At 39.8% G+C, this 26,330-nt stretch overlaps 1 protein-coding gene across 1 annotated transcript; it reads right to left on the minus strand.

Annotated features, from left to right (window-relative positions):
• On the minus strand, window positions 1-25,922 carry ABHD3 (abhydrolase domain containing 3, phospholipase). The gene is made up of 9 exons (XM_058831941.1): window positions 24,893-25,922; window positions 23,194-23,357; window positions 20,458-20,640; window positions 18,765-18,810; window positions 15,825-15,937; window positions 12,188-12,361; window positions 11,498-11,546; window positions 11,248-11,413; window positions 1-2,104 (listed from the first exon to the last, which is right to left on the minus strand). Exons 1-9 carry the CDS (start codon window positions 25,037-25,039, stop codon window positions 1,926-1,928), a joined length of 1,221 nt encoding a protein of 406 aa, XP_058687924.1. The 5' UTR covers window positions 25,040-25,922; the 3' UTR covers window positions 1-1,925.
• Between the last annotated feature and the right edge of the window lie 408 nt (window positions 25,923-26,330).

Raw genomic sequence — 26,330 nt, forward strand, 5'->3', positions numbered from 1 at the left:
TTCTGGCATTAATCATATTACTTTTATTTAAATGGTAAGGTATGATTTAATGTAAGTGGTTTTATTTTTATTAGTACTTGATGCTGAATTTTGAACAGTACTGTACCTAAACAGTTTTACAAATATAACACTAAATACACTGTTTATTGCTCATTGTTTTTGCATGAACATAAAACCTGGAAATGAATACAAGAATAAATAAGGCACCCTACTAATATGCTATTTTTCTGTATTGTAGTAGCATGCACAAAATTTTATTTTGCTTTTGCAAGTCACTTTCCTAATTTTTCTTTTTAAAGAAAAAATAAGTTTGTTATTTGGGCAAGTGCCTGTTTGGAAAGTCAAAACTTGAAAGCACTTTTTAATTTTCTTAATTCAACCATCTACCTTACAAAACAGTTCTCGTATAGCATGTCCCAATTTCTTTTTCTAAAGACAAAAAGTATTTTTGTTCTTCCTTTGCTGTTACTAGGAAACATGCCTTGCAAGAGGAGTGTTCACGTACTGCTTGAGACAAAAGACCTGACTTGCTTTTTTTAGCTGCATTTTCTTCTTGTTACTGACCCTGCTCAAAAGATAAAAATAAAAATGCAGAGGCATCTTTCCTGACTTCTATGTGGCTGGGCCCAAATCACTGATCAGCAGAAGATGGGAGCTCCACAGATGCTGCTTAAGGACCTGTTTTAAATTTCAGTATGCCCTAAATTAGGGCTTCCCAACAGTTTCAAAATATATTCTAACTGTCCTTTCTCCTCAAAGGCCCATGCTGGCTGTCACTCTGTCAGGGCTCAGGAGAACAGTGATGCCTCGGCCACCCTCACAACTTGTAAGCTGCTAGGGCAGAAGTCAGTCTGCAGTGGCTTCAGTGATTTGACAGTTTACTGCCAAAATGGTGACAAATGATCAAATAAACAAGCCTGAGGCACAACTCTGACTCCATCCCAACTTTCTTTAAACAGTCTGTTCCATTCTTTTCAGAAATGATATGAAACAATAGCAGAGACAAAAGGTTTGAATTTGTTTTTCTTCTTTAATTTAAAGCAGATATTATATAATAATTTCCTGATGCTCTAATATTTATTCTTTAAAACTGAAATGTTCTAGGAAGGTAATATAAACATAGCAGGTTCAATCACCAAGCTTACCAGTTATATGAAGTATATGTTACTTACTTATGTGACAACACCCAGCTTTACATAAACTCTGAAATGCAAAATGTCTTTTAATTACATAAGTTATTACAGTACTGTTTTAAAGGAATCTTTTGGTTATATGTAAACACTATAAATTAGCTCTTTAAAAAATAACCATGTAAGACAAGTATGGCATTGATATAGTTTAAAAAACAATAAACAGCCCTAAATCTGAATGAATACTCTCAGGGCAGAACAGCAAAAGCAGGTATCAGTCTAATGCTATGGACTAACATGCTGAAATTTTGACTTATTTGAAGAATCAGTACTTTTATTTGATCCCTCCTTTTGTTTTCATATTTTAAGATTTTTACCATCAGTGCTCTAAGGAATGGGCTAACTGGTACTATATGTGACAGATAATATATAAGCTATTTTGAGTGTTGCCATTCTAATAGTAAAAGCCATCTAAATAAAGTCTCCTAAGTACATACTGGTTTAAATTAAAATCCTGAGGAATTACAATCTCTCTACTTGATAGTTTGGTTAAGTGCAATTTGATGTATGCAGAACACTGTTTCATTTAAGGTCATTCTTAGTAAGGCATATTAAAAATAAATATAAAAGTGACAACATACTATTTAGTTTCTTGCTACAAAATCTTAGGCAAAAATATTTTTGCATGTAGTAATGGACTTTATCCATTTGCTGGCTTACAGGAGTTAAAATTTGTGCACTAAGCTGAACTGCCCTTGTCAGAATGTGCCACTGTGTTATAACAGTGGTCTAAAGCTACATGCTAAAGATTTTATTTCCATGCTCAAACACAGCTTGCACAAACTGCTTGAAGACTCTGTCCATGTAAGTGCACTTCCTTGGCCATATTCCTTCCAGAAAACCGATATGGCCTCCACACGAAGTCAGAACCAAAGCAACGTTTGCATTTTGTTTGGCAGTTTCTACTGGTATAGCTAAAAGGTGGGGGAAAAAAACATTTTAAGTCCTTAACCTTCTATGAAATGCCAGCCATTGAATTTCTCTTAAACATTTCTCATATTATGTATGAATAAATAGGCACAACATTAATATATGCTTAAATGTCTTACAAGGTTTAGAACCACAGCTGTATTAAAAGCCATTTTTCTCTTTATCATTAACTCACCTTACCTGTGTGATTTTTTTTTTCCTTGGCTGCTGTAAAAATTTCAGCTTCATCCGTCTTTCACTCACACTGATTGAACAGCACAGCACCCATGTTAACGCATACTTAGGATTTGCTATAAATAGTGTAAGGACAATCAACACTCTAATTTTTAACTATTATTGCAATATTCAACTTTAGAAAAGCTGAGGAACTAGGATCCCAATTGCAATTGTATGAGACTCTAAGCACAGAACCTTTAATGTCAGAGTAAGATTTGGTCTGTAAGATATCCTATCAGCTAATATAAAAGATTATTATTTTATCTGATCTGCCATGTTTACACCTGCATGTTTAGAGCACATCATGCAAACATGCTGGGGGATGGTTCTTGCCCTCAGGAACCCATAATCTAAGACACAAGGTAAACAGAGAAAGAGGAAGGGGCGAACAATTGTATAAGGACACAGAAAGCTGCTCCATGCCACGCAGGTTAGTGGTTCTCTACTGGATAGTGACTGCTAGAAATTATTTTAGAATGTAGATTACATAATCTATATATATACATATACACATATATAGTACATAATCTATCCAGATTATTAGACTGGACAGTACAAGGATTTTTTTTTTTGCTGTATTAGTTTTTCTGATCTGATTAGCACCCTAATCCAGTTCCCTATGTTAATGCCAATATCTGAATAGTGGCAGCCACAGTCAGATGGAGTCTTCACTGTGGTGGTCATTTCAGCAATGACCTACAAGTAGCTTAAAGTCATCAGTGAATGACACCTGAGATAAAAACTGATCTGGAAATGTGTAGGAGGGAGGCTTCAGTGCCTCCTCATTTGAATCTGCATAGATGTGTGGCTTAATCAATTTAACCACCTGGGCAGTTCCCTTTGTGAAGGTAAATAGAGGTCAGTTAGTACAGACTGACACCAGAGAAAGCGTATGACTTTACAAAGGGCACTTGGTACAATGGGATGACCCTGTTATCATTTGAACTGGTTGACACAGCAGTGGAGCTTTATATCAAGACTGCAAACTCTACAGATCCATAAAAATTAAGTTATTTAAGGAAATTCCTGTGGAATTTTAGGTATGCTAAGTAGACATCTGAATGAGCAGAAATCTCAGCACATTTCAGTAAAGAATGCCTTTCAAAGTTCCAGTTTTCAAGTAAGAAACTTTATGAAATGGAAAAAAAAAAAATATCGTACAGATATATTTGATTATTCAGGATTGACAGAAAAAGCAACAGCAAAAGAAAAATGTTTTGTCCAAAGAAGGGAGTAGCAGGAGTTTCACTGTGTTGTCTAAAAAAGGTTATGACAAGAAAATAATGTTGTTTTTAAGTCATATACTGCTCAACTAAAAATGCTTTGTCACTACAACACTTAGCAGCAAGTCATTCTCAAGATTTAATTACTTTCTCATTTAATTTAAAGTATTTTTGAATCAGATTCAATTTTGGGGGTATTCAGTTGTTCACAACCCTTTCTGACTGCACTTTCTTCAGAGACACCTTCTACTCATTCCTATTTCTAGGAGTCTGTTGCTTTACCCCTTTATACATTTGCTATCTCTAAGGTCATTATCCTTGAATAGTCCCTAACGGCATATTACCACCTTATTCAAAGATGTGCTCCTTACTTTTATTTGGATGCTGGCAAACTCATAGCTGTGTGCTTGAGATGCCAGTTTGCCTTCATTTTCAGCAACTAGAGTAAGAGCACAGAGTTTAAGGCCTTTGCTTAGCCAGAAAAGGACCCTCAGCCAGAAAGTCACAGGAGAACTTGAGCGCAATGCAATGACTGTGGCGAACAGCTGTGCAACTGAAAATAGATCAGGGCAGGAGCACTGGACCTGTGGAGCCAGGGGAGCAGTCTGTGCCCCAGAGGTCCCTACCAGCAGTGCCTGGAACGACATGCTCTGTTCCACTCCAGGGCCTCAGCACAGATGCAAAACCAACTGCAGAGCTGGGTTAGTGTCTGTTGTGAAGGGGTGTTGCAAGCTCCCTCCTCATAGCATGAGGTACCTGGCCATGCCCTGGGGGAGCATGGATTGAGCTCCAGAGAGCAATGGGGGCTCTCTTGCAAAATATGTGATGTTCTTTGCTACTCAGCGCTATCCATTTCTTCCACTCTTTCCCTCCTTTCAAAATTACAGGCAATTTCAAAATTGCATCAATCTAAGTAGTTTGTAGATTCCAGAATTTACTAAGTGATTCTGATTCTTTACTAGGAGGAAGAAACTGTGCTTCTTACTGTTTCTACAAGAATTCCTTGGCTTTTCCTTTATTCAGTTGGAAAACTGAAAATACTGTATGTAGGATCTGGGCCTTTTAAGGCAGTACTGAGGCCACACAAAAAAGTCAATGCTGTAAAAGCCTAGACTGGGCAATAGCACATGCTGAGAACATGAGATGCAGAAAACAACGTGTTATTTCTTGCAATCCAACACATGCATCATTTTCAGACTCAGCATGCGCTTGTCTGGAGTTTTGCCTGAGTTAATCTGCTCGGCAATCTCTGATCTGCCTCTCTTGGATTCTGTGGAGGAACACATTGCCATGTACAAAGAGCATGGCTGCAATTCATGTCAGCTTCTGCCGACTGCATAGGAATTTGCCCACTTACCTGTACCAAGCCATCTGCTCTTCTTCCCTCCAGTAGCCTGTGCTCCATGTTAAACAAAATCCCAAGAGAGAAGTAGGGATCAGACACAAACCCCATGCCTGCTTCAGCCAGTGAATCACACTTTCCACACCTGTTCTGCAGCTGTCTGCCTGGTCACTGAGGGGACTAATAAATAGGCTTCTGTGCAAGGGTATGGGAAGGAATATGGGAGGAGAGACAGATTTGACCTCCAAGTATCCAAGATAGGCATGAGAACTCCATCAGTCCTTACAGATTCAGGATCAGCTGCTAACTGGCCTGAACATATCTCTTCACTAGCTAAAGCATGTAAAAACATGACAGTCATTCAATTTGGCAGAGTAGTGTCGATGTGTAGGGAGAATGTCCCTCCCTGATAAGAAACTGCTTTGCTGGAGGATTAAATGGGAGATCATAATAATGTCTCCTCCACTATGCCAACCCACCTGGGGAAGCCCTTAGAGGCCAATCTCACCATGACCTCTGCATGCCTGTCATTCAGAGGTTGCCAGCTCCCAAATCAGTTTGCTGGTGGTCCCAAACTGGCTGGCAATACTAGAGTGGGTGCCACATACTGCCTGCCTCCACACAGCTACAGTGGGTCTTTCCTAGAAGCCTACCAGTCCTGCACTAGGATGTTGATTATTTTCCAGATCTGGTAAGGTGCAAGCCACATGCAGGTTCTTTTCAAATGTCATCTTCTCTATCCTGAATTTCCCTCTATTTGTCCACGTAACTCCTCCCCAGCAGAGTTTCTTGCTCTAGAGGTTCTCAGAAGAGAGTTGAGTATATTGTGTTACTCCTCAGTGCCAAAATGCAAATGATGCTTGGCAGTGGTGTGGTACTTTTCTTAAGGCTGTTCCTATGGACTGTTAGCCATCCAATAAATAAAACCACAATGCAACAGAGTAAATTTTGCAATGTAAAGGGTAGATGAATAGAGCACTGGATGTATGCATTCTTAGGAGATAGGATGGCATGGCAAAAGATACCACTGTTTATTTTTGTCCTTATATAACCTTGTACTTAAGTTTCTTTTTGGCCAAAATCTGTACTGCTGTTTGATCCAGCAAGCACAGACCTGTGACTTGTCATCACAGAACTGCAATGTAAATACTTGTATGCAGAATTACTTCATTCAAAACCAATTTGTTGTACATTTTTTGCCAAAAAGAAGTTACTATTTTCTTAAAGAACAAAAGAAAAAACATGTAAGTCACTGCTGTCAGACATTCAATTTTTTTTGCTTGATTTCTCTCTGTTCCTTAAACTTTTAACCTAATTGTTATCTGTCTGGCCATTCCTTGGCCATTTGGTCTCTCCTGACAACTTCATTCTACTATGCTCTTTTACGTAACAGGATGTAAAGTAACACCTAAGAGCAATTACTCCCAAGTTTGGATTCAGGGGGACAGAAAAGCTTCAGAGAGTTCAATAAAATATATATAATTGAGCTTCAGACATGCGCTTATTTGTCACAGTGGATCAGGAGGGAGCTGGCATGGTACCTAGCTCCAAAGGCAGGCTTCCAGCTCAGGCACAATGCTCATTGGCAGCAATTAGCTAAGCATTAGTGTAGTGAAATTTAAGTCAGATGCCTAATTCACTGCTTAAAGTCTCTTCAGAGAAAAATGCCACTTCAGATGAGAAGTTAAATGCAACAGTGATAATGAATTCTATCACTCGATCTACCCGATTTATTTTTCACATTTACAAAATCCAAGGGCTTGACTTGGCTTTATTACATATTTCCTGAAGCAGTGGCTTGTTTAAATTAGTTATGGTGAGAAAAGTGTCATGCAATGAAGAAATCATTTGTTTTTATTAGTCAGTATTATGCAATATGAGAATTGCATTCCAGAATTAAACTACAGATACATCAGCTTCCAAGCTCTGTGAACTTTCAACAGCAACATTAAGGAAGGACTGCAAATTGATTTCTTCTTCATAATACTGGATTGAGATCAAATGGCACATTTTCACAATATATTTAAAAATAACTGTGAGGAAGTACAAAGCATACCAAAAAGCACATGAGAAGAAATGATCAGGTAGTAACAAGGCAGCGTCTGCGCTTTTTAAGGGAAGTGTCTCTTTAGGTCCACATTATGTAGTGACAAAGCAGACTTGGTTTTGTATTCCTCAACTTTTGTTACTGGAAGATAGATGTCCCTGGCTTTATGGAAACTATTTCAATACAAAAGAATTCTGGCACAGCTTTCTCCCTGATGAGTTCTCTAGGCTGGTTTCCCAGCTCTTGGAAACCGCAGTATCTACAACAGAACTGGAAGGTAGCTTAAAAGCTGGTAGGTATTACCGGGAGAGATGAGGCATGAAATAACCAGTCCCCAAAGTCAATAAAAAGCTGGAGTTTGGATGAGTATGAATTTTGTGGCTTTGAATCCATGATACAGTTGGGAGTGGAAACTGCCTTTGGTTGCCACAGACTTCTATGGGTCCACATATAGAAGTTTTTAAGTCAGAAAAAAAAGCCAGTTGCCAGAATAAAGTCACCTCCAAGAGTAACACCAACCCTTTATGTTTGCTAACATAAAACAGCTCACAGGAGATGTCAAGATGTCATGATGAATTAACTCCAGTAACTAATGGCAGCAGACATAAATCCCAGGCTGCTAATCGGGGTATTCTGTGTTTCCTGCCTGTACAACGATTCCCACTGAGGGTACACAGCACAAACGAAAAAGGAGCCGAGGATAAGACAGATGTAATGGAGTCAGGAGCCAAGGATAGACAGATGTAATGGAGTCATGCTATTAGCTGGAAATCAACGTCATCCTGGCAGCCTTTTCTGAGGTAAACTTGTCTCCACAAGTACAAGGGTTTACAGCTAACAGCATTAACTCTGTGAACAAGGAATAAACGGATGCCTAACCACCCAGATATCTTCATGGAGAAAGGCTGGTTATGGTCAGAGTTTTAAGAGAAGATGGACAGTCATTACAATAGACTCTTAGCACTTCCTGATTCAGAAGTACTGGTGTTCCACCTTGCCCTCCTCTACACTTGAAGACTTCTAAGGCATCCTCACAATAGTTTAGATACCTAATTTTATGCAAACAACCATACCAATATTCACGAAGACTTGTGTTACTTTTACAGAACAGATTCAAGAATTGAGAGATCTACTCTGTTGGCAGCTGTACTCTAGGGGACTCAATCTTTGAGTACTCAAACTACACAACACAGAACTGCTGAGGCTGTAAGAGACCTCTTGAGATCATCTAGTCCAACCCCGTGTTCAAGCAGGGTTACCAACAGCAGGTTTTCCAGGGCTGTGTCCAGTAAGATTTTGAGTATCTAAACAGATGGAGACCACACACACTATGCCAGCATTGGACCACTCTCACAGTAAAAAAACAAAAAAAAAAAGTGTTTTCTTGTGTTCAGATTGAATGTCATAGGGTCAGATCAATAGCTGGCTCTTGAGAGCTGGAGGTAAAAAGAGGATGGAGTATTTGCACTAACTTTCATCTAGGTAACAAATATCCCAGTCCCAGTCCTAATGGGCTGGGAAAGGTTAACAAATCTTTCAGGGACTGAGGTACACTGACTGGTTTACTGCTATTGTCACTATGCTAATTAGGTAGATCCTGCCACAGTTATTACTTAACTTTAGAGAGGCACCACAAGCTAAGCTAGTGCTAAACAAAGGGGTGAAGCTATTGCTGTCTATAAAGCTCGCTCGCGGTGAGAGACTTCTCCAGGGTCAAGCTGTTCAAGTATAAGCAACTTATTATATGGGTAAAGAGAGGGGAGACCTGTGTCCACCACCAGCCTCGGCATTCATGTGGTCAGGGGGAGGAGAGAGAGAGTGGGGAGAGCAGGGGAGGAGAGGTTGGAAAAGGGGAGGGAGGGAGTAAGAGCAACAGAGGGAGAGTGGGGGAAACCAGGGAGGCTTATGAGAGAGGGGAACGACAAGAGAGGGATAAGAGGGGAAAAAGCAAGAGGGTAAAAGTAAGAGAAGGAAAGAGGCAAGAGGTAAGAGAGGGGGAGAGGGGAGCTGATAGAGGGGTAAGGCTAAGAGTTAGGAGAGAAGAGAGCGAGTTAAGAGCGGGGGAGAGGGGAGCTGAGAGAAGGGTAAAGGGGTAAGAGGTAAGAGAGAAGGGTTCAGAGGTAAGAGCTGAGAGGTAAGAGAGAAAAGCTAAGAGAGCGAAGTTCTTGTTACAATCCAATATATCTTTTTCTATAGTGAATATTATAATTCCTAGTAACCAATCACTACGAGATACACCCACTAAAGATTTTACATACAGTGTTGCATTTTAGGCTCTACAAGCTTTACAAGTTCTTTCTTTGCTTCTTGACCTTTGGACTTTCTATCAGCAGAAGGACATTGTTTTTTCAGCAGGGATTCTCCTTTAGCTGGCTAGGCTATTGTTCTTTGGTTATATAGTAACAAGTACTCGGTATCTTATGACTCAAAGCAGGCTTTCATTTCTACTTCGATTTTAGCCTTCATATTTTCAGAATCTTCTGCCAAACAATCACATTCATAAGGTTTCCCTGCTTCACCCTCCCCAATATGAAGCCATTGATCCCTCTCTCAGATACTCTGTGAAAGAAATGTGGCACAGCAGATGACCTCCCTACTGTGCTGTGGGGAAAGTCATCTCCAGGGTCCTAAGACACATAAAAATGATCTTCAGAATCACTAGCCAGATTTTATATTTGGACATAGATTTTAGGGTCACAGCCCATCCATTCTCATTTTCAGACCATTATAAGTGTATAAGCAACTGTCCAGTTTCAAGGGAAAAAAAATCCACAGAGGGTAATAAATACAAAGGGACTAACTGTTTCAGAAAGCCTTTGAACTGCAAATTTTTAAAGGTGCATACAGTATTCTATTGTAATATTGCTATGTTTACTCAGACCTTACTTTTTTTTTAAGCCTCTGTTTTGGCCAATGTAAGGTATCCCTAGTAGTAGTTTGGCTAATCTAGAGTCACCATTTTTCTCCCTCATATTAAGGTGTCTGTCATCTCTTTACATTGTTCATGCAAAGCATGGATGCTTTTTGTTCTAGAGAAGAAGAAATCAGATTTTTTCTAGTGCACTCTACTGGAGTGGCCCTTTTCATGACACATTTGTCTCTAACTGGTCTTCAGTTACTATAAATAGTAATGTGTGTGCATGTTTCTGTATGTGTGGTACATCTGCACACAGATAAACAGTACACACAAAGAGTCTCTTCCAATTCTTTCATTTCTGCTTGTTGTTCTGATCTGTTTGCCTGCTCACTTTGGTTTCATGACTCATTCTGCGAGAATCTCACTTCACTTGTGGTGGCAGAAGAAAACTTCCCTGAAATAAATCAGTTGTATAAACTACATTTTTAAAGGTGTCAGGTGCTCATTGCTGAAGACCGTTGCCTCAACCTCAGCTGTTCATTTTAGTGGTTTTCCTCTACATTAGCTTTTGTTCTCTTTCTCAGAAGCTATAACCAATATACAGGAACATGTATATATTTTCAGAATAGTTAGCAACAGGGTTTTTGATCTTCAGAGGAAAAGCAAAATGTTCATAATGATCACTTGTTTGGCATGAAACAAAAAGAAAATGGAAAACAGAGTTTTCAGCCTGTTACTTAGCTAATATTGATGCTTCTTATTAATTTCAGCTCCTTCTAGGAGCTCACCTTTTATGTATCTCTTCTCTTACCCTAGATTTTGGCCTACATTATTAGATGTAACTGACTTAGATGGGTTGTTTTTACTTTTAATTTACAGGCACTGGAGATGACACTGAGATCAACAGATAAAAATTTCATGTCATCTCAAACATAAGCGACTCCCATGCATTCTTTGTAGGGACTTAAAGAATGGCAGTGAAAAAACCCACTTGTTTCCAGTTTGAATTCTGAATGACTACATCCAGACATCAGAAATCAAACTCCTTTTTTTATGGGTTCTCTTCATACTTAGTGAACAGAAACAGGTGCTTCTGAGAGGGTACCACATCTGGTGTCTTCCTTACACTGAGATAACCCACACCCTTAATCTGCCTATTTCTTTCTTTTGACTGTAAAGACTCCACAAATGCCTAAAGAGGCCACGCCCTATACTTCTCCATTATGTACTAATCAAGTCTCTCCATCATCATCTGTTTTATATGTGTCTTAAACTTAAATGCAAGACTGACCCCTCCATGGAAGTTTTGACCCTACGTGCAAGTAACATTTCAGTACACTTCTACACATGGGTCTGAGTTTATTCTCTAAGCTCTGTAGTTTGTCTTAATACAGATATTTTTGCATATACAGATAAATTTATTTTAGAAAACCTAAACTTACCATGAGCTGGTGAGAAAACATCATCCACAGAGTTTAGACATAACACTGGAATTCCAATTGACTTCAGCTTGCGACATGGACTAGCATCTTCATAGTAATCATCAATTGAACGGTAGCCAAACATGACTGAAGTGAACTGCTTATCAAATTCTCTGATAGTTCTAGCCTGAAGTACAGAATTCAAATAGGGAACTATGTCAGCATTTGGAAAACAGCATCCAGATCAAGCAGAAGTAACATTTTCACATACCTTCATCACAAGATCCATATCAAATAATTTCTCCAACATTTGTCGATGCCTAAAAAGAAAGAAAAATTGGAGGGCTTGTTTTTTTTGTTACGTAAACAAATGTAGTTCTCTGCTTTACAGATACATTTACAGAAGTAACTGTGTAACATGCTTGTTTTTAATTTTGTCATATCAAAATTCTGTCTAGAATCCAAGAGCAGAATAATTGTTCATCCATATATAGACACATCTAGCAAAATGATAAGAATCTGCATAAGCCATGAAAAAGATGCAAAAGATATGAGAACTTAATATTTAGGAATACAAAATATACCCTGGTTTTCTAAAGTCAATGATGAACTAGGCCTTTCTGTGCTTTTGCAGTCAACACCGACTTAAAACAATTATTATATATGCAGACCTACTCAAAGTCAGTATGTGCAAGTCTAAACATTTTAAAAGTTCATTTGCTTCATCCATAAATAAAGAAGTATATTTGGCTTGTTGTAAATCTCTTGAGCAGCATATAAAATTAGTCACATTGATGACAAACTTTCTTGAAAAGATCCTTTTGATTCAAAAAGTTACCAAATAATGCACAAAGAATAATTAGAGTTGTTACAGAATTAATTTTACCAATATTTTTATACCTGCTGTTGATTTCATGGTAAAATCCTTCCACCTTGCTAAATATTTCAGAAGGCAACTCACCTGCTGATAGAGGATTGTAGACAAGTGGTCAAGTAATAGTTGAAAAGAAGCCAGTTTAGTGGCTTCTCCAGAGATTCTATAGATTCAAAAACATTCCAACCCGCAGAGAAAATTGCAGCTGCCATTAAAGGAGTGTCTCTGCCAGTTTTGCCCAGGTAATTTAAAAGAAGCATGCTACAAATGAAAAACAGAAACATACATATTATCAAACTGTTTGCTTCAATTTAGAGTAAATGTAACAGCCATGTTTTTGTCTGTTTTTCAATAGTTTCTCCTATGAGTCCTACAGTTGTGCCTAGTACACCTAGGAGGGAGTCATATAACATATGACTCATGAAGTTTACTTTCACTATTATCAGAGAGGAACTGGGTGCACTGTGTAGGGTGTGAGTAGGAGTGCATTTAGAAATAGAGATGTACTAGTCTTCAATCACTAAAGGGAGGGAAAAGTCAAATGATTCTTACTCATGGAACAAGTATTCCCAAGTGTTAGTAACTTTTACCATCTTACAAGCTCTTGGTCTTCCTGATGTGATAAATCTGATCAGTGTGCCTGACAAACAAAAGCTGCCCCCGGCACACCTGCCTCACTGTGAAGAAGTCTTTTGAGATTAAGGTAGTGCCATTACCTCACCTAACACATATGAAAAAACATAGCTTTTCTTTAACACAAAGTATGTGAAGCATGAAGTCTTGGATAATAAATAAAACTAGAGAATCAAAATTATGACCCAAATAAATGGCTCAGGTCTTGTCTTTCTGACCAATTGAAACTTACAGTCTCTACTAATAATGTACACTTGAGTTGAAAATGGGGGGAGTTCACAAGTATCTACTGCTCAAGTGCAGAAAAAATATAACAGCAGGAAGAGAGTAAAATAAAAATACTGATGGAAAAGCTCCAAGTCTTACTTTACTGTCTAAGACCATAAAGTTTACAATGAGCATTTTAATAACAAGCGTTCAACACAAACCACTACAGTTAATTAGTAACATTAAGATAGCTCCCTGGATTGCTACTCTGTACTTTGGATCATCTACTGTACTTCAGGAGACAGCAACCTTTAGCAAAGACATTATGAATCAGCCTTCTATCACAGAGACTTTATCCCTCTGCACTACCTGCCACATCATAGGACAGCAGTCCAATAAACAAACCAAAAAAAAGTTGCAGAAGCAGAAGAAGCACTCCCTAACAGAATTCACAGGGTATATGTCGTAGAGAGAAGGATTAGGAGTCTTTATGTTACAAAATAAACTCCCTTTCCACAATAATACCTACTGAAGATAGTAGAACAGGTAGTTTTTCATTTACATTTATATATGTCTGTGAAGTGAATATCTATTTTAATTCTTAACTGGGGCAAATTTGTCTTATACAGATTATCTGACTATTTATAAAATTCTGAAAAGCAATAGATGATATAAAACTCCTGTAAGATTAAGACAAGTGGATGATTTTTGCAGTATCTCCCTGGTGAAATCTTTGCTCCTGTTTAATTTTAAACATGCAATGCTCCAAATAATTTTGAAGCATGGAACAAGTTCTCATGTAGATAATTAGAGACTATTCCAGTGTTCTGTACAATTAAACATATGCTTTCTGGTTTTGGTTCAGTATTTTAAAAGCATATTGGAGGGGGAAGGTGGAACATCTTGACTAAATTGCCCAGTGGTGCTGGTGACATATAGGCCAAGTACACCACACAGATTCCCTGTGCCATTGTAACAGACTTTGCCAGTATTTTGATACCATAACTAGGTTAAGCCAAGGACAGAAATGACACTAAGGGCTGATGTGGACTTTTGTACCACTCACAGAACTGCCAGCTTCAACCACCTTCAGCCCTTCATAATTGCCAGGCACAAGGAATTGTAGCCATCCCAGCATCAACTGCCACAGCAAGGCACAAGCAGACCTGATTTCTGGAGAGTACTGAGGTCAGTATTTTGACATACAGTCAAGGAGCTCAATAGGAAAAATATTCTATGGATCTGCTATTCATATGTAAGGAGGAACTGGTCAGGTAGAGAAGATGCACAACAGTTTTGGCCGCTGAGATTATTTGATGGTGGATTTTTAAGATTAAAAGTAAGTGGGTAAGGTAAGCAGCAGAATTAGAATACTGGAGAGAGTTGGCTTTCACTTGCCCAAGGATCTGATTGGCAAGATTTCACATTAGATGACTCTGATGAGCTAAGGGGACTTTAAGGATAATCAAACATAAAGCAAAAGCTTGATACATTCTGATATGCAGGAAGTTGAGCAAGTGTGGCAGAGGATCACACTGAGGAAAAAAACCTCTTCTGACCAATTTCAAGGAGGAAGTACCCTTAAGGTAGAAGAGGGGTGGTCTGCCTGGGAGAAAGTCATTGCCCAAGCAGGCAGGGATGCAGTTAGTAAAACTGAAGTTCAGCTGGAGCTGGAACAAGCAAGGGATGTGGAAGACAACAAGAGAAAGGTTTCTGCAGCAAGAAAGGCTTCTGTAAGTTTTGGTACAAAAGAAGACTCAGAACAAACAACATCCTCAGTACAATCATTCTCTTCTTTCCCCTCATCAGTGAAGCCAGTCATCTCATCACAGAATGCAATCCGATCACCTGGGCTTGTTTTGTCCTCAATGAAAACAGTCACCAGTATTCCCTATATGCCTGGAAATGGCTCCTAGAGGATTTTCTCAAAGAACTGAAGTTAGGCTGACCAGACTCCTGGGACCACTATTCAACAGAACAGGGAACCTAGTGACTAAAGATTTGTGATAAAGCAGAGAATACTAACAAATTTAACAAATTTAACAAATAGGTATTTATCTCAAAGGTCCTAATAGTCATTGAGAGATTAATGTCAACATATATGGGCTGTATCTGCCCATCTCCCACAAAATTTATCAGAGAAAAGGAAAGTCTCAGGAAGGTACCATTGTGTCTGCAGTATTCCTAAGGAAAATTCTCCTCTGCTACAATTTTTGTTAAAGAGGCTGCTGGAATAGTTCTGCTAGTTTCTCGCAGTGATTTTTTTTTCCTAACAAACTGTACTATCATTGTCTGTTCTTGCTGTGCTTTCTGGAGAGAAGCCAGGACACAGCAAGTCTTAATACCACATGCTCTACCAATCCCTACCAGTTTGAACAGCAATACTACTTCTTGCTTCTGAGCCAGAGATAGCAGATCTCTGATATCTGAGAGCAGATATCCGCACCTCTTCCAGCCTAACCTATCCACACACTGCAGAACACAAGCAAAGTGAAGACAAATCTTATTGCCAGAGGTTGCTATGAAACATGGTGTATTAGCTCAAGATCCTATTTTGTATCACTCTGTTCCAAAGACAGCCTCCATAGTTTCCAGACTGTATTGCCTACCTGTTTGGCTGTCAATCTGCCTGTCATTGTTTCCTGTCTTTCTCCACCCCGCTCCCCCCAATTTTAAAATGTTAGCTAATTTCAACCTTCCCTGACACAGAGGTAAAAGCCCCAAAGATAGGAAGTTTCTCAAAGTCTTCTGCATATTAACTGTTGGAGAGAAACCCAACTTGCTTGAAGTTCAGTAAGTAATGCAAGTATTCCAGAGTAATAATTTACCATCAGGCTACACCAGTCTTATGATCACAGTTAAGCTGACTTGTGTTACACCTTACCCTCCCATAGAAACACCTGCTGCCATGAATGGAGCTGACGGGTGTAAACTGTGCACATGATGAATAACAGTCTCTAAATCCTCTGTGTTAGCTGCACAGTAAGTCCTTGGTGTCTGTAAGGAGTCAAGAGGGAAAAAATGCCATCATAAGCTTTTATATTATCCTTTAAGGACAAAGCAAACTGAACAGTGAATCATTATATAAGAAGATAAATTTAGCATTTATTGTGAAGCTTCACTAAATGCCAAATATAAATCCAGAGCGTTTCACAAGGAGGTGAAGAAAGGAGTTATGCTTGTTAACATTACAAAATAAAATAGGTGACAGGTATCTTCGGTATCTGCAACCTCCAGGTCATTAGACAAAATCTGTACAGAGAACAACATGCTAAACTAGACAGAACTAGATCAGAACTAGATAGACACTGATATTTTTAAAATACCCCAAGGAAATGGAAACATTATAAAGGCTGTGGTTTTCAGAAAAGGAAGTTATAACAATTTTACTATATTCACCCACATTCAAATTTGAAAGAAAGCATTAGATTTCAAGTTCTGTCAGCCAGCATTTGAAAACTATGGATCCCCATATTTAGATTCTACATGCAACACAACCAAATAAACACAAAAATAAATTCCCCAGTGTGGTTTATCTAATTTAGTAAAGTATTCTTTTAACTAAAGCAATGAAACATATATTATCTGGTTTTTATCCATTATTAGTGTCTCTTTAAATCCTGAATCGAGACTTGGAATGACTTCTGCTGGCATCAGATTGGGTAACCCCTTGGGTAAGCTTTGGTTAACCACTTCCCTGCTACTGAAGGATGAGCACAACTTTTGAGCCTCCCCTGCACAGACACCTAGAACAGGCCGCATAGTCTGACCTGAGGGACTATCTGGAGCACTATGAGGGAGACAAGTCCATTAAGGTACCATAAGAATCACAATAACGTAAGGTTTTTTCTAATGGTGTTGTGCAGATCTCACCTACAGAGAAATGAAGTTTTTAATTTTGGAGTTGCTACTAACATGTCAGTGACCTGGACTTAAACTATAGGTACTGATTGAACTGCCAAAATTCAGTGAAACATTAAAACTAAATATAAAAATACATAACGATGAGTTAATGGAATTTTTCTGTTGCCTGAAGTAATGATGGATTTCAAGGGTGTTTTTTTAAATTGCTTTCAGTTAAACTGCCTGGCTATTTGTGGGTGATTTTAACAACATTAAACTAATTACTTAAAACACATTTAACAAGAATATTGAAATGTTGATGTCAAAGATTAAGAAATGGAAAGAAAAGCTAAATCTAGATAATTAAAACTGAAGACATTTTTAATTTCCTTTTATGTTGCATTTCCATTTCTCATCCGTATGAATCACTCTTCACTGTTTTACATCCTATTAATTATAAACAGTGTGAATGTGTTTTATTTTAATTAAATTGTCAACTTTACAAGGAAAAATAAATTATTTTTAGTAAATAGCATCTAATGCATTCTAAGTGAAAATGTATTTGATTAAAAATTATAAAACTGGAGATACATCTTCTATTTTAAATTCAGTTAATTCCAGACAGTTTAATGTTTAGCTATCTACATTTTGTATGAAGATATTTTAGAACACCATCTTAGCTCACAGTGGCTGTGGTCAATATAATATTTTATTATTCCAGAGCAAAAATTCACAATAGCTTTCAATTATCAATGAGAACAGTATCCTTTAAATAGCTATTATTTGTTGTAAATTTGAATCTATCTTTAAAGCGACTAGAAGAACTGCTTACATAACTAATTTCTACTGTGGTGCTTAACTATGCTTCAGACTCATTAAGTAGGGATTTTATACTAAAATGTTGAAACCCCTTTGCAGAAAATGTGATCATTTCAGCTGGTTTGCTGCACCACAAGAACTTATAAAGCTTAAAGATGTAAATCCGATTACAGTAAAATACACACAATGTATCCAAACAAGGGATCTTTTCTCTAAATGATTCAGAAATTCATCAATAAGGACTTTGTGTGTCACAAAACTGCTTTGTAGATCCATCTCCAAAAGTATGCAGAAAACTACTCTTAACATGGCAATATTTGCATTGAAATGCTTTATCAGATTATGGGAAAACATTCTGAGCTTTTTAAAGTTTGAAACCCGGGGATTAAAAAAATGCAAAACAATACCGAGTATTATGCACGTTCATTCCAGCTGCAGAATTGTCAACAGAACACATATGAAAAAACAAAGCTTATTCAGCAATATTTAATCATGCCTTGTCCTTAGCTACAGAAAACATTTAGCTTCAAGATCTGAGGAATGGACAGTTATTTCTAAGCAAACATGATATGTCTGTACCAAAAAAATATCCTCTGTGGCTGAGTTTGTGTCATGATCGCTGAGAAAAGGATGAGAACACATTTAACTTTCAGGATACAGATATCCATATAAAGCTGGTTCATTGATTCATTAACATGTAGTATGGATCAATTTTAATGGCACACCTTTTTAACCATATCAAAAATATATTTTAAACTGAGAAAGAAATTACAGTGGATTATATTTGGATATGTATGCTAAATCAATGGGAGAAAATTGCAATGATTGAGCAGTGATGTGCACATTTTAGATACTGCACTATTTTTGGAAAGAAAATGTAAGTATTGTTCATTTTAATGTTACAGATATTATTAATTTAATAATTTCCTAGAATGAAATGCTCAGAAAAAATCGTGTGTTAACCAGTTGACCCTCTAGGGTTTCAAAATAAAAAATTAATATTGGCACATGATTGATCTACCAGATGGATGAATTCTCTTCTCTGTATTTTTAACCCATGCTCTGAGTTTCTGTCATTTAAATCCAACTGTACAAATAGGCACAAATGATTTCATAATTACCACTTATAAGTGAGATGTTTAATCTTAGAAGTCATCCTTACCAAAAGCTCCTCGCCAGCAATTCCCCGATTGTTAAAAACCACGCATCTAAAAATTGAGACAGTAAATTCAATTGTCCAAATTGTTAACTTCACCAACAGAGATAACTTAAGCACACACAAAAAAATGAAAATGCATAAAGAAAAATAAGCCACTTCTGTGAATAAGTTCAGCACATAAATATTTACAAATCTACAGATACTAGAGGCTGACGTGTGTGGAACAAGCTTTATACCAAAATGGAGTTCACTGAGGTCAGTGGGACTATCAGAGCTCTGTGATTTGTTGAGGTCAGATTGCAGGGTGAGAGCCCCAAGGTTTAGCTGAAGGTGGTACAGGCATGTCCTGCACTCTGCCATGAGCTCTGCCAGTGCAGGGCCCAGCCTAAAGCTGTGCTCTGAAAAAAGAACATCAGAGATCTATGTGTAGACATCCCCCAAAGCTACATAATTCTATTAAATTGGAAAAAATGAGCCAAGTCAAAATGATAATGACAGCTGGATCTAAGTTGCAGGTTCTTGGGAATGTTTTTTTTGCTCTTTTTTTTTTCATCTGGTACAACAGAAGTTTCTGGTCTCTCTCTGTTGGTGGCAATCTCTGAATCTTCTAGCAATATTACCATGATTTAAGAATCCATTTCTCAAAAAATTTTACTTTTCTATTACTCTTCTATCATCTCACTGAAATAATTTTATTGAATAATATACATAGATGGGTTAAAGGTATGAAAGAATACTTATTTTGGTATTTTTCCCAAATGTTGCTATTTAAAAACAAAATTATAGCACTCTCTTGAAATCTGACCTAAAGCTCCACTTTTGAATGTTCTACCTTCTTCCCTTAGGAAATGCAGATATAACTTCCAGAAAAACTTTAAAAATTAATAGTAATAAATTGTTACTATGTAATGTATAGAGTATATATAATATATCTGTATAACCTATCTTAATATAATTAAGATATAGCCGAACATGTAGATAAAAGCTAATATTTACATATTTGAAGAACTTACTGGAGTCAGCACCAGAAGCCAACCTGCAAAGACAAAATCTAATATTCCAAATACAGATCCTGGAACAATGACAACTTACTGTAATGTGCAGCAGCAGCAATATGGTTACATAAAGGAGTCTACTCGTTTACTAATCCACTTATGTTACCCAACTCTGACCAGAAACCTTAAGAATGAAACCAAATTACACAGTGACAATGAAGAGGTGACAGACCCGCTCAAACACCATCCGTAAGAGTAGGCTAGCTCTCCTTTCTGCACCCAGGAATCTGAGGCTGCTGAATCAAGCAATTTTGGCATTCAGAAGCTGACCTCCTCCAAGGCCTACTGCCAACAACCCATCCACACAAGTCTTCTTGGAGCTGAATACAAACCCTTTCTCTAGAAAGTGTAAAGGTTAACACCTAATATAATAACTTAAGAAGCAGCAGCAAAGCCCTATGCAGACTTAGCTGGCTTTCTCTGCAATCTCTGGGGCACATCTGTAGATATTAAAACAGTCCTTCCAAATGTACTGCCTGTTACATAATCCCACTGTGATTATTATTACTAATAACACTTTTTTAACATAAACTACTGTATTCAGATCTCATTTGCCTTAGGAAAGCATCTGATAAATATACATACTGATCCTGGATCCTACCAGAAGCAGCAAAATGAATAGCAATGGAAAACAACAGTACCTATATCCCAGTGTTTCGCTTTGATGGATCATATGAAGAATGTAGGATTCCTTGCTTGTTCCCGTCAGGCCAGGCAATAACAGGACAGTGGGTCTTGTGCTGGCATCCGGATAATATAAGCTGTCATTATTATCAAACCAATCCAATGAAATCTGTCCTCCATCTGCTGTTTTAATGAGCTCACTGAAAGGTACATTTTAAGATAATACTGATTAGATTGAAAAATACATACACACTATTAAGAATGCTTGCAGCTTACAAATTACCAGGTATGAATTCTGCATTTTTTATTATGTTTTAATACTCAAAGTGCCACCTGACTAGGCATGTCTGCATTCAGAAAGAGTTACACCTACAGCTGACATGAGTTAGAACAGTCAATTTGTGGAATAATTCCCGTTCAGTAAATGAAGACATGGCCTTTCATAAATTGTTGCTGACGTACTGGAAGCTTGTAGCTAATGTGATTTTTGGCACTGCCTTGTGTTTTATACAGGCATTTTTGTGTACTGCAGATTTCCTTTGAATCATCTGAGAATCTTTCGATAGCACACTGGGTAATGTGATAAACATTTATTGCATTTTTTTCCTTTTCATCCAAAGAAGTAGAGTGCACAGACACACACTACTGCATCTTTCACCCCATATCACTACAAAATGTGCTAGAATGCACTCTTATAGCATGTATCTTAATAATGTAACAAACATTGTAATATCTCACAAAGTTACGCAGGCACTAAACAATGTTTAAAAAAAAGTTTCGTTCTTTTTCTTAGAAACATACAAATCTTCCCACTTCTTGGAAATTTGAACAGTTGAAGTGCTCATTTACTTTCATAATTTAGAAAAGTAGTTATCCAAATGGAGAAGAGATAGCCAAACATGTAGATAAAAGCTAATATATACATATTTTAATGGCTCAAGGAAGCTGGTGTGGAAACTACCAAAATGTAAGCCCACCTTCCATTTGATTTTTCTTTTGAAATTCTTGGTAGTGACTACTGCAGATTTTAGAGGTGACCAGCCTTGTTGGACTCATTAGCTCAGCTTTGCCCTTTTTCAGTAATGGGAAGTAGATGCAATGCTAGTGAGTACTGCCAACGCAGTCTAAAATGGTGCAAAATAAGCGCTGCCCCACGGAACTATGTTTCTTCTCTCAAAACCCTTGAAATAAAAGTGTACAAGAAGGACTAGAAAAAGTGAACATGGCCATACCACTGAAATGTTTCCTAGTTACTAAAACCACGGGAAGCTGCTAAATGCTAAATCTATTCTACCGTGCAAGCAGAGCTGAAACAACTTGTGTTGCATCCAGGTTCCGGCGCATAAAAGTCCTTCTCCTTAGGTCTTGTGCCAAATGCCTCATTTGCCAGACTAAGTCTCATTTCTGTGTGAAAGAGATCAGCTGAGGACAAAAAATAAATATAAGGGATTTTTTCCCTCTTAGAATTTAGGCATGAAAGAACACAACATAAACTCCACAGGTGAAAGTTACTCTGAAAATCCCAGAAGTTCTGTATATTCAAAACAAGGCTGAATGTGGCTGTGCTATGGTTAAGGTACAACATGTTGGTTTAATGGACAGATACAGTGACTGCATGACCTTTGCAAAATAATGGCATTCGAACACCAGAATATTTGATAAGCCAAATAATTGTGCTGCCATCCAGAGGGGCCTCAACAGGCTGCAGAAATGGGTTGGCAGGAACTTCACAAAGTTCAGTGAGGGGAAGTGCAAAGTCCTATGCCTGGGAAGGGAACAACCCATCTACCAGTAAAGACTACCCATCTGGAAAACAGCTTGGCAGAAAAGGACCCAAGGGTCCTCCTGGTGGACATGAGTCAGTAATACTTCCTTGCAGGAAAGATGGCCAAAGTCTGGAGGCTTTGGAGGCTTAGGAGGAGTATAGCCAGCAGACTGAGGGAGATGGTCCTGCCCCACTATGGAGCACTAGTGAGGCCACACCTCAAGTGCTGAGTCCAGCTCTGGACTCCCCAGTCCAAGGCAGACATGGACATACTGGCAAGAAGCCAGCAAAGGGCCACAAAGATGATAAACAAACTGGAGCCTATCTCCTATGAGTAAAGGCTGGGACAGCTGGGACTGCTCAGCCTGATGAAGAAAAGGCTCAGGGGGAACTTAGCAATGTGTTTACATACCTGAAGGGAGGGAGCAAAGAGGAAGGAGCCAGACTCCTTTCAGAGGTGCCCATTAACAGAACAAGAGTCAATGGGCCCAACCTGAAACATGGGAGGCTCCCTCTGAATATCCAGAAAACACATTTTCAATGTGAGAGTGACCAAGCACTGGCACAATTTGCCCAGGGGTATTGTGCAGTCACCAACCTTATGGAAATCCAAAAGCTATTTTGACATGATCTGGGTGACCCTGCTTGAGCAGGGGAGTTAGACTAGGTGACCTGCAGAGTTCTTTCATGACCTCATCCACTGTGTAATCCCGTGAACGTATAACCACATCAGTTCCTATATTGTCACCTATATTTCGGTGCTACAAAACTCTCTGAGATAAAATACGGCCATTTGGGAACACTGACCTTTCAAACCTACTTCATATTAGATCCATTATAAAGACAGTTTCAAGTCTATGACAAAGTTGTGAAGGTGGGCATGCAGCAAAAAGCCAGGCACAAACTTGAGCAATGGCAGTGGGTGTGACACAGGGTAAGAGAACAGCTGGATATCAAATCAATCACGTTCCAGAATAAAGGCACTTACTTCCTGTACTGTACTTGGGGTCTAGATGTGATAAAGGGGCGCAGGAGTGTCTGTACCCGACCTTCCCAGCACCAAATCGTGGGATAGTAAGTTTCTGTCACAACAGGGCAATATTCCTCGAGAAAGCGGCAGAAACGGTCATTGCTTGCCACCAGCTGGGGTTTCTAGGAAAAGAGACTATGGTCAGACACGGGCATTCTTATAAAACAAACTAAAAAACAAATAAAGAAATGCAGCTCATTTAATTCCTCTCTCAGTGAACTAATTTATTTCATATAATCATTTGCAATGCTTTTATCTTTCATGATGCAGAGATAAGAAAATGAAAATCAAATAAAATGCCAAAATGCCCAAGTGAAAAGTGAAACCCATTAAGCATAATGGATTCCTTATCTATTTCTAATAACATACTGATCTAGCTCTACTTTTACCATCATGGTATATTCACTGACAAATTAAATTCACACTGTTTCTTAGTGGGCAAGAGAGATTTTACCAAGTCCGTTTTCTTGGATGACATAAAAATGACATTTAATTCATGCATGCACTTTGACCACAGTACCCTTTCTAACCTGGTAGGGCACTTCTCCTATCTCATTCTACAGTACACAAGCACATCAGCTCCTCCTCTCTAATAATGCCCAGCATGCAGACAATTTACTTACAATTTCCATTTGTATACCAATTAACACGGAAAAAACCCTGTGTATCAAACATCTCAGGTTTTAGCAACCATATTTCTTATACCTTTCTGTCACAATGACTCCCCAACATGCAAGCATTAATAAGACAATAGCAGATGCTTTGAGGAAAACAATTCCACATAAACAGCTGTAATGGCACATCCTCCCTTCACTTTTCTCCTCTGAGCAAAATCAAGTACCCTCTTCTGTATGAAGAGGAATGCTGTGTTCCCAGCGGTTCTCTGAAGGACTGTGGCAATACTCAGGTCCTCAACGGTCAAAAACCTTTTGATATGCGTATTTTCAGTTGATTATGCATTCAACGAAGCGCTCTCACCACGGGGCCACTTCAGATCTCATCAGGCTCACCGTATCCAAGTAATTTGCGATTTCCTAATTTATCTGTAAAACTGCTGCTGATGAGGAGATGCCCAAGAGTTCTCCAGTCCCCAAAACGCTGTCATGGTGCCTCCAGAGGTACTTAGGATGGTACCGACGGGGACACAAGGGCAGCAAAACTACTTTATCACCTGCCCTGCTAGTGAACCAAGTACGTCGGGTTTATGTTGTGGAGGGCAGTCTCCTACCTCCCTTTCCAAACCATGGCACCGGGCCAAGGTCTCCAACTGGTACAACTCCATTTTGGGGACTGCCGATACCGGAGCCCCCTCCCCTCCCAGACCGATCACGACCAGGGGAGCCCGCCCTCACCGCAGGCCGGCGGCCTCCGGGGGTCGCGGCGGTCCCCGTGGAAAACGGAGCCCCGGCGGGCAGGGGGGGGCTGCGCTGCCGGGCCCGCGTGGGGTTCGAGCGGGTTTCGGCCGGCCGGGACCCCGGGGCGGCACCTCCAGGGGACGGACGAGGGATATGAAGACAAGGCGGCCGCAGAGCCCTGCCCCCCAGCCATTCCAAATGCTACCCCCCGCCTACGGGCGGTGGGTCGCGGTGACCTTCGGGACTGTCCCCATCGGCGGGACACCTGCGGAGCCCGCCCGCCCCGCCGCCCTCCCTCTCACCTTGGCGATGCTATTGAGGTAGTAGCAGGCGTAGGCGACGCCGAAACCCAGTACCAGCGACAAGCCCACGCCGGAGCCGAAGAATCCCACGCGGACCTGGCTCTCCAGGTAGAGGGAGAGCTCCCTGGTCAGCACCTGCCAGTCCATCGCACACGGGGGACGGCACGGCAGGACACCACACCCCGGCTGCCGCGGCCGAGCCCACCCCGGCCGAGGGAGGAGGAGGAAAGGGAGAAGGAGGAGCTGACGCCCGCCTCCCGCTGCCGCTGCCCGCGGCCCGCTCCGCGCTGCAGAGCCGCCCCGGGACCGCCCCCGCCGGGGCCTGAGGCCGGCTCGGAGGAACCGGGGCCGGGCTGGGTCGCAGCCTCGGCCGCAGGGGACGCAGTCCTGGGTGGCTCGGGGTGGCTGAGCCGCCGCCGCCAGCGCTGGCTTCTCCGCGACACTGCTGCCGGCATCGGCCGCCCCACGGCGGGTGACATCGCAGTGCTCCTTCGGGGTCACCTTGCCCTGTCGCTTTGCCGGGAGGGCAGGGAGGGCGTGTGGGGGTCAGATAGGAAAGGGCCCCGTCCAAAACCGTAAGGAGCAGCTGATGCTGGCGTATGGAAGCTCAGTCACTGCTGGGCAGGGAAGAGGAAATGTGGGCTTCCAATGCAGCAGTGGTTGATCAGCAATGTCTAAATATTTTACGTGAGACAGAAGCTTGCTAGTGCTCTTGCACTTATGACTGTTGTTTCAAGGCATTAGTGAAGACCAGGGAGGAGTATAGGTATCTCTAACTCCCAAGAGAATTTCGGCCAGCTTCCTTTTCAGCTGTATGGATTGTTGCTTGGAGGCCCTCGTGTTTGCTAACTCAGATGCTCCCCCCACCTTCAGCTTCATAAAAAGACGCACAGTATATGCGTCTTTTCCTTGGCAAAATGCTAGAAGCACAGCTGATAACACGAAGATCCTGGAGCTGGGCATCTGCTATTTGAGATGCATGCAAGCACCACAGTACACAAAAGTACTTTCCCTCTCCCTATTTTATGGCCCAGCTCCATGAACTGCTGAGAGAAGACAGACGTTGCTCAGTGAGACTCTTCACTTCTTACCTTATCTGTGTTTTCTCGCTATATCCAAATTTCAAAATTTACCAAAAATAGAAGAAAAAATGTAATAGCAGAAAAGATGTGACCTTTTCCACTTGCTTCTCCTAATTAAGACAGAGTTTACCAGAGAGATTCTGCTTTGACATCATCTCAGTCCAAAATTTTCTTGTTTACCATGAAAAGACTAATAAGAGTGTATTGCAGAGATCTGAAGAAATTTTAAAATACCTATTCTTCCTATACAGTCAGCTGTCCAAAGTTGAAAGGTGTATGGGAATTGGTAAGCAGAGACAGGGATGGTCTGGGTTTGTTTTCTTTTCCCCAGAGCTGTTACAGAAACAGGAAACCGA

The sequence above is a fragment of the Poecile atricapillus genome, chromosome 2 (genome assembly GCF_030490865.1).
Source record: "Poecile atricapillus isolate bPoeAtr1 chromosome 2, bPoeAtr1.hap1, whole genome shotgun sequence".
Classification (NCBI taxonomy): Eukaryota; Metazoa; Chordata; class Aves; order Passeriformes; family Paridae; genus Poecile; species Poecile atricapillus.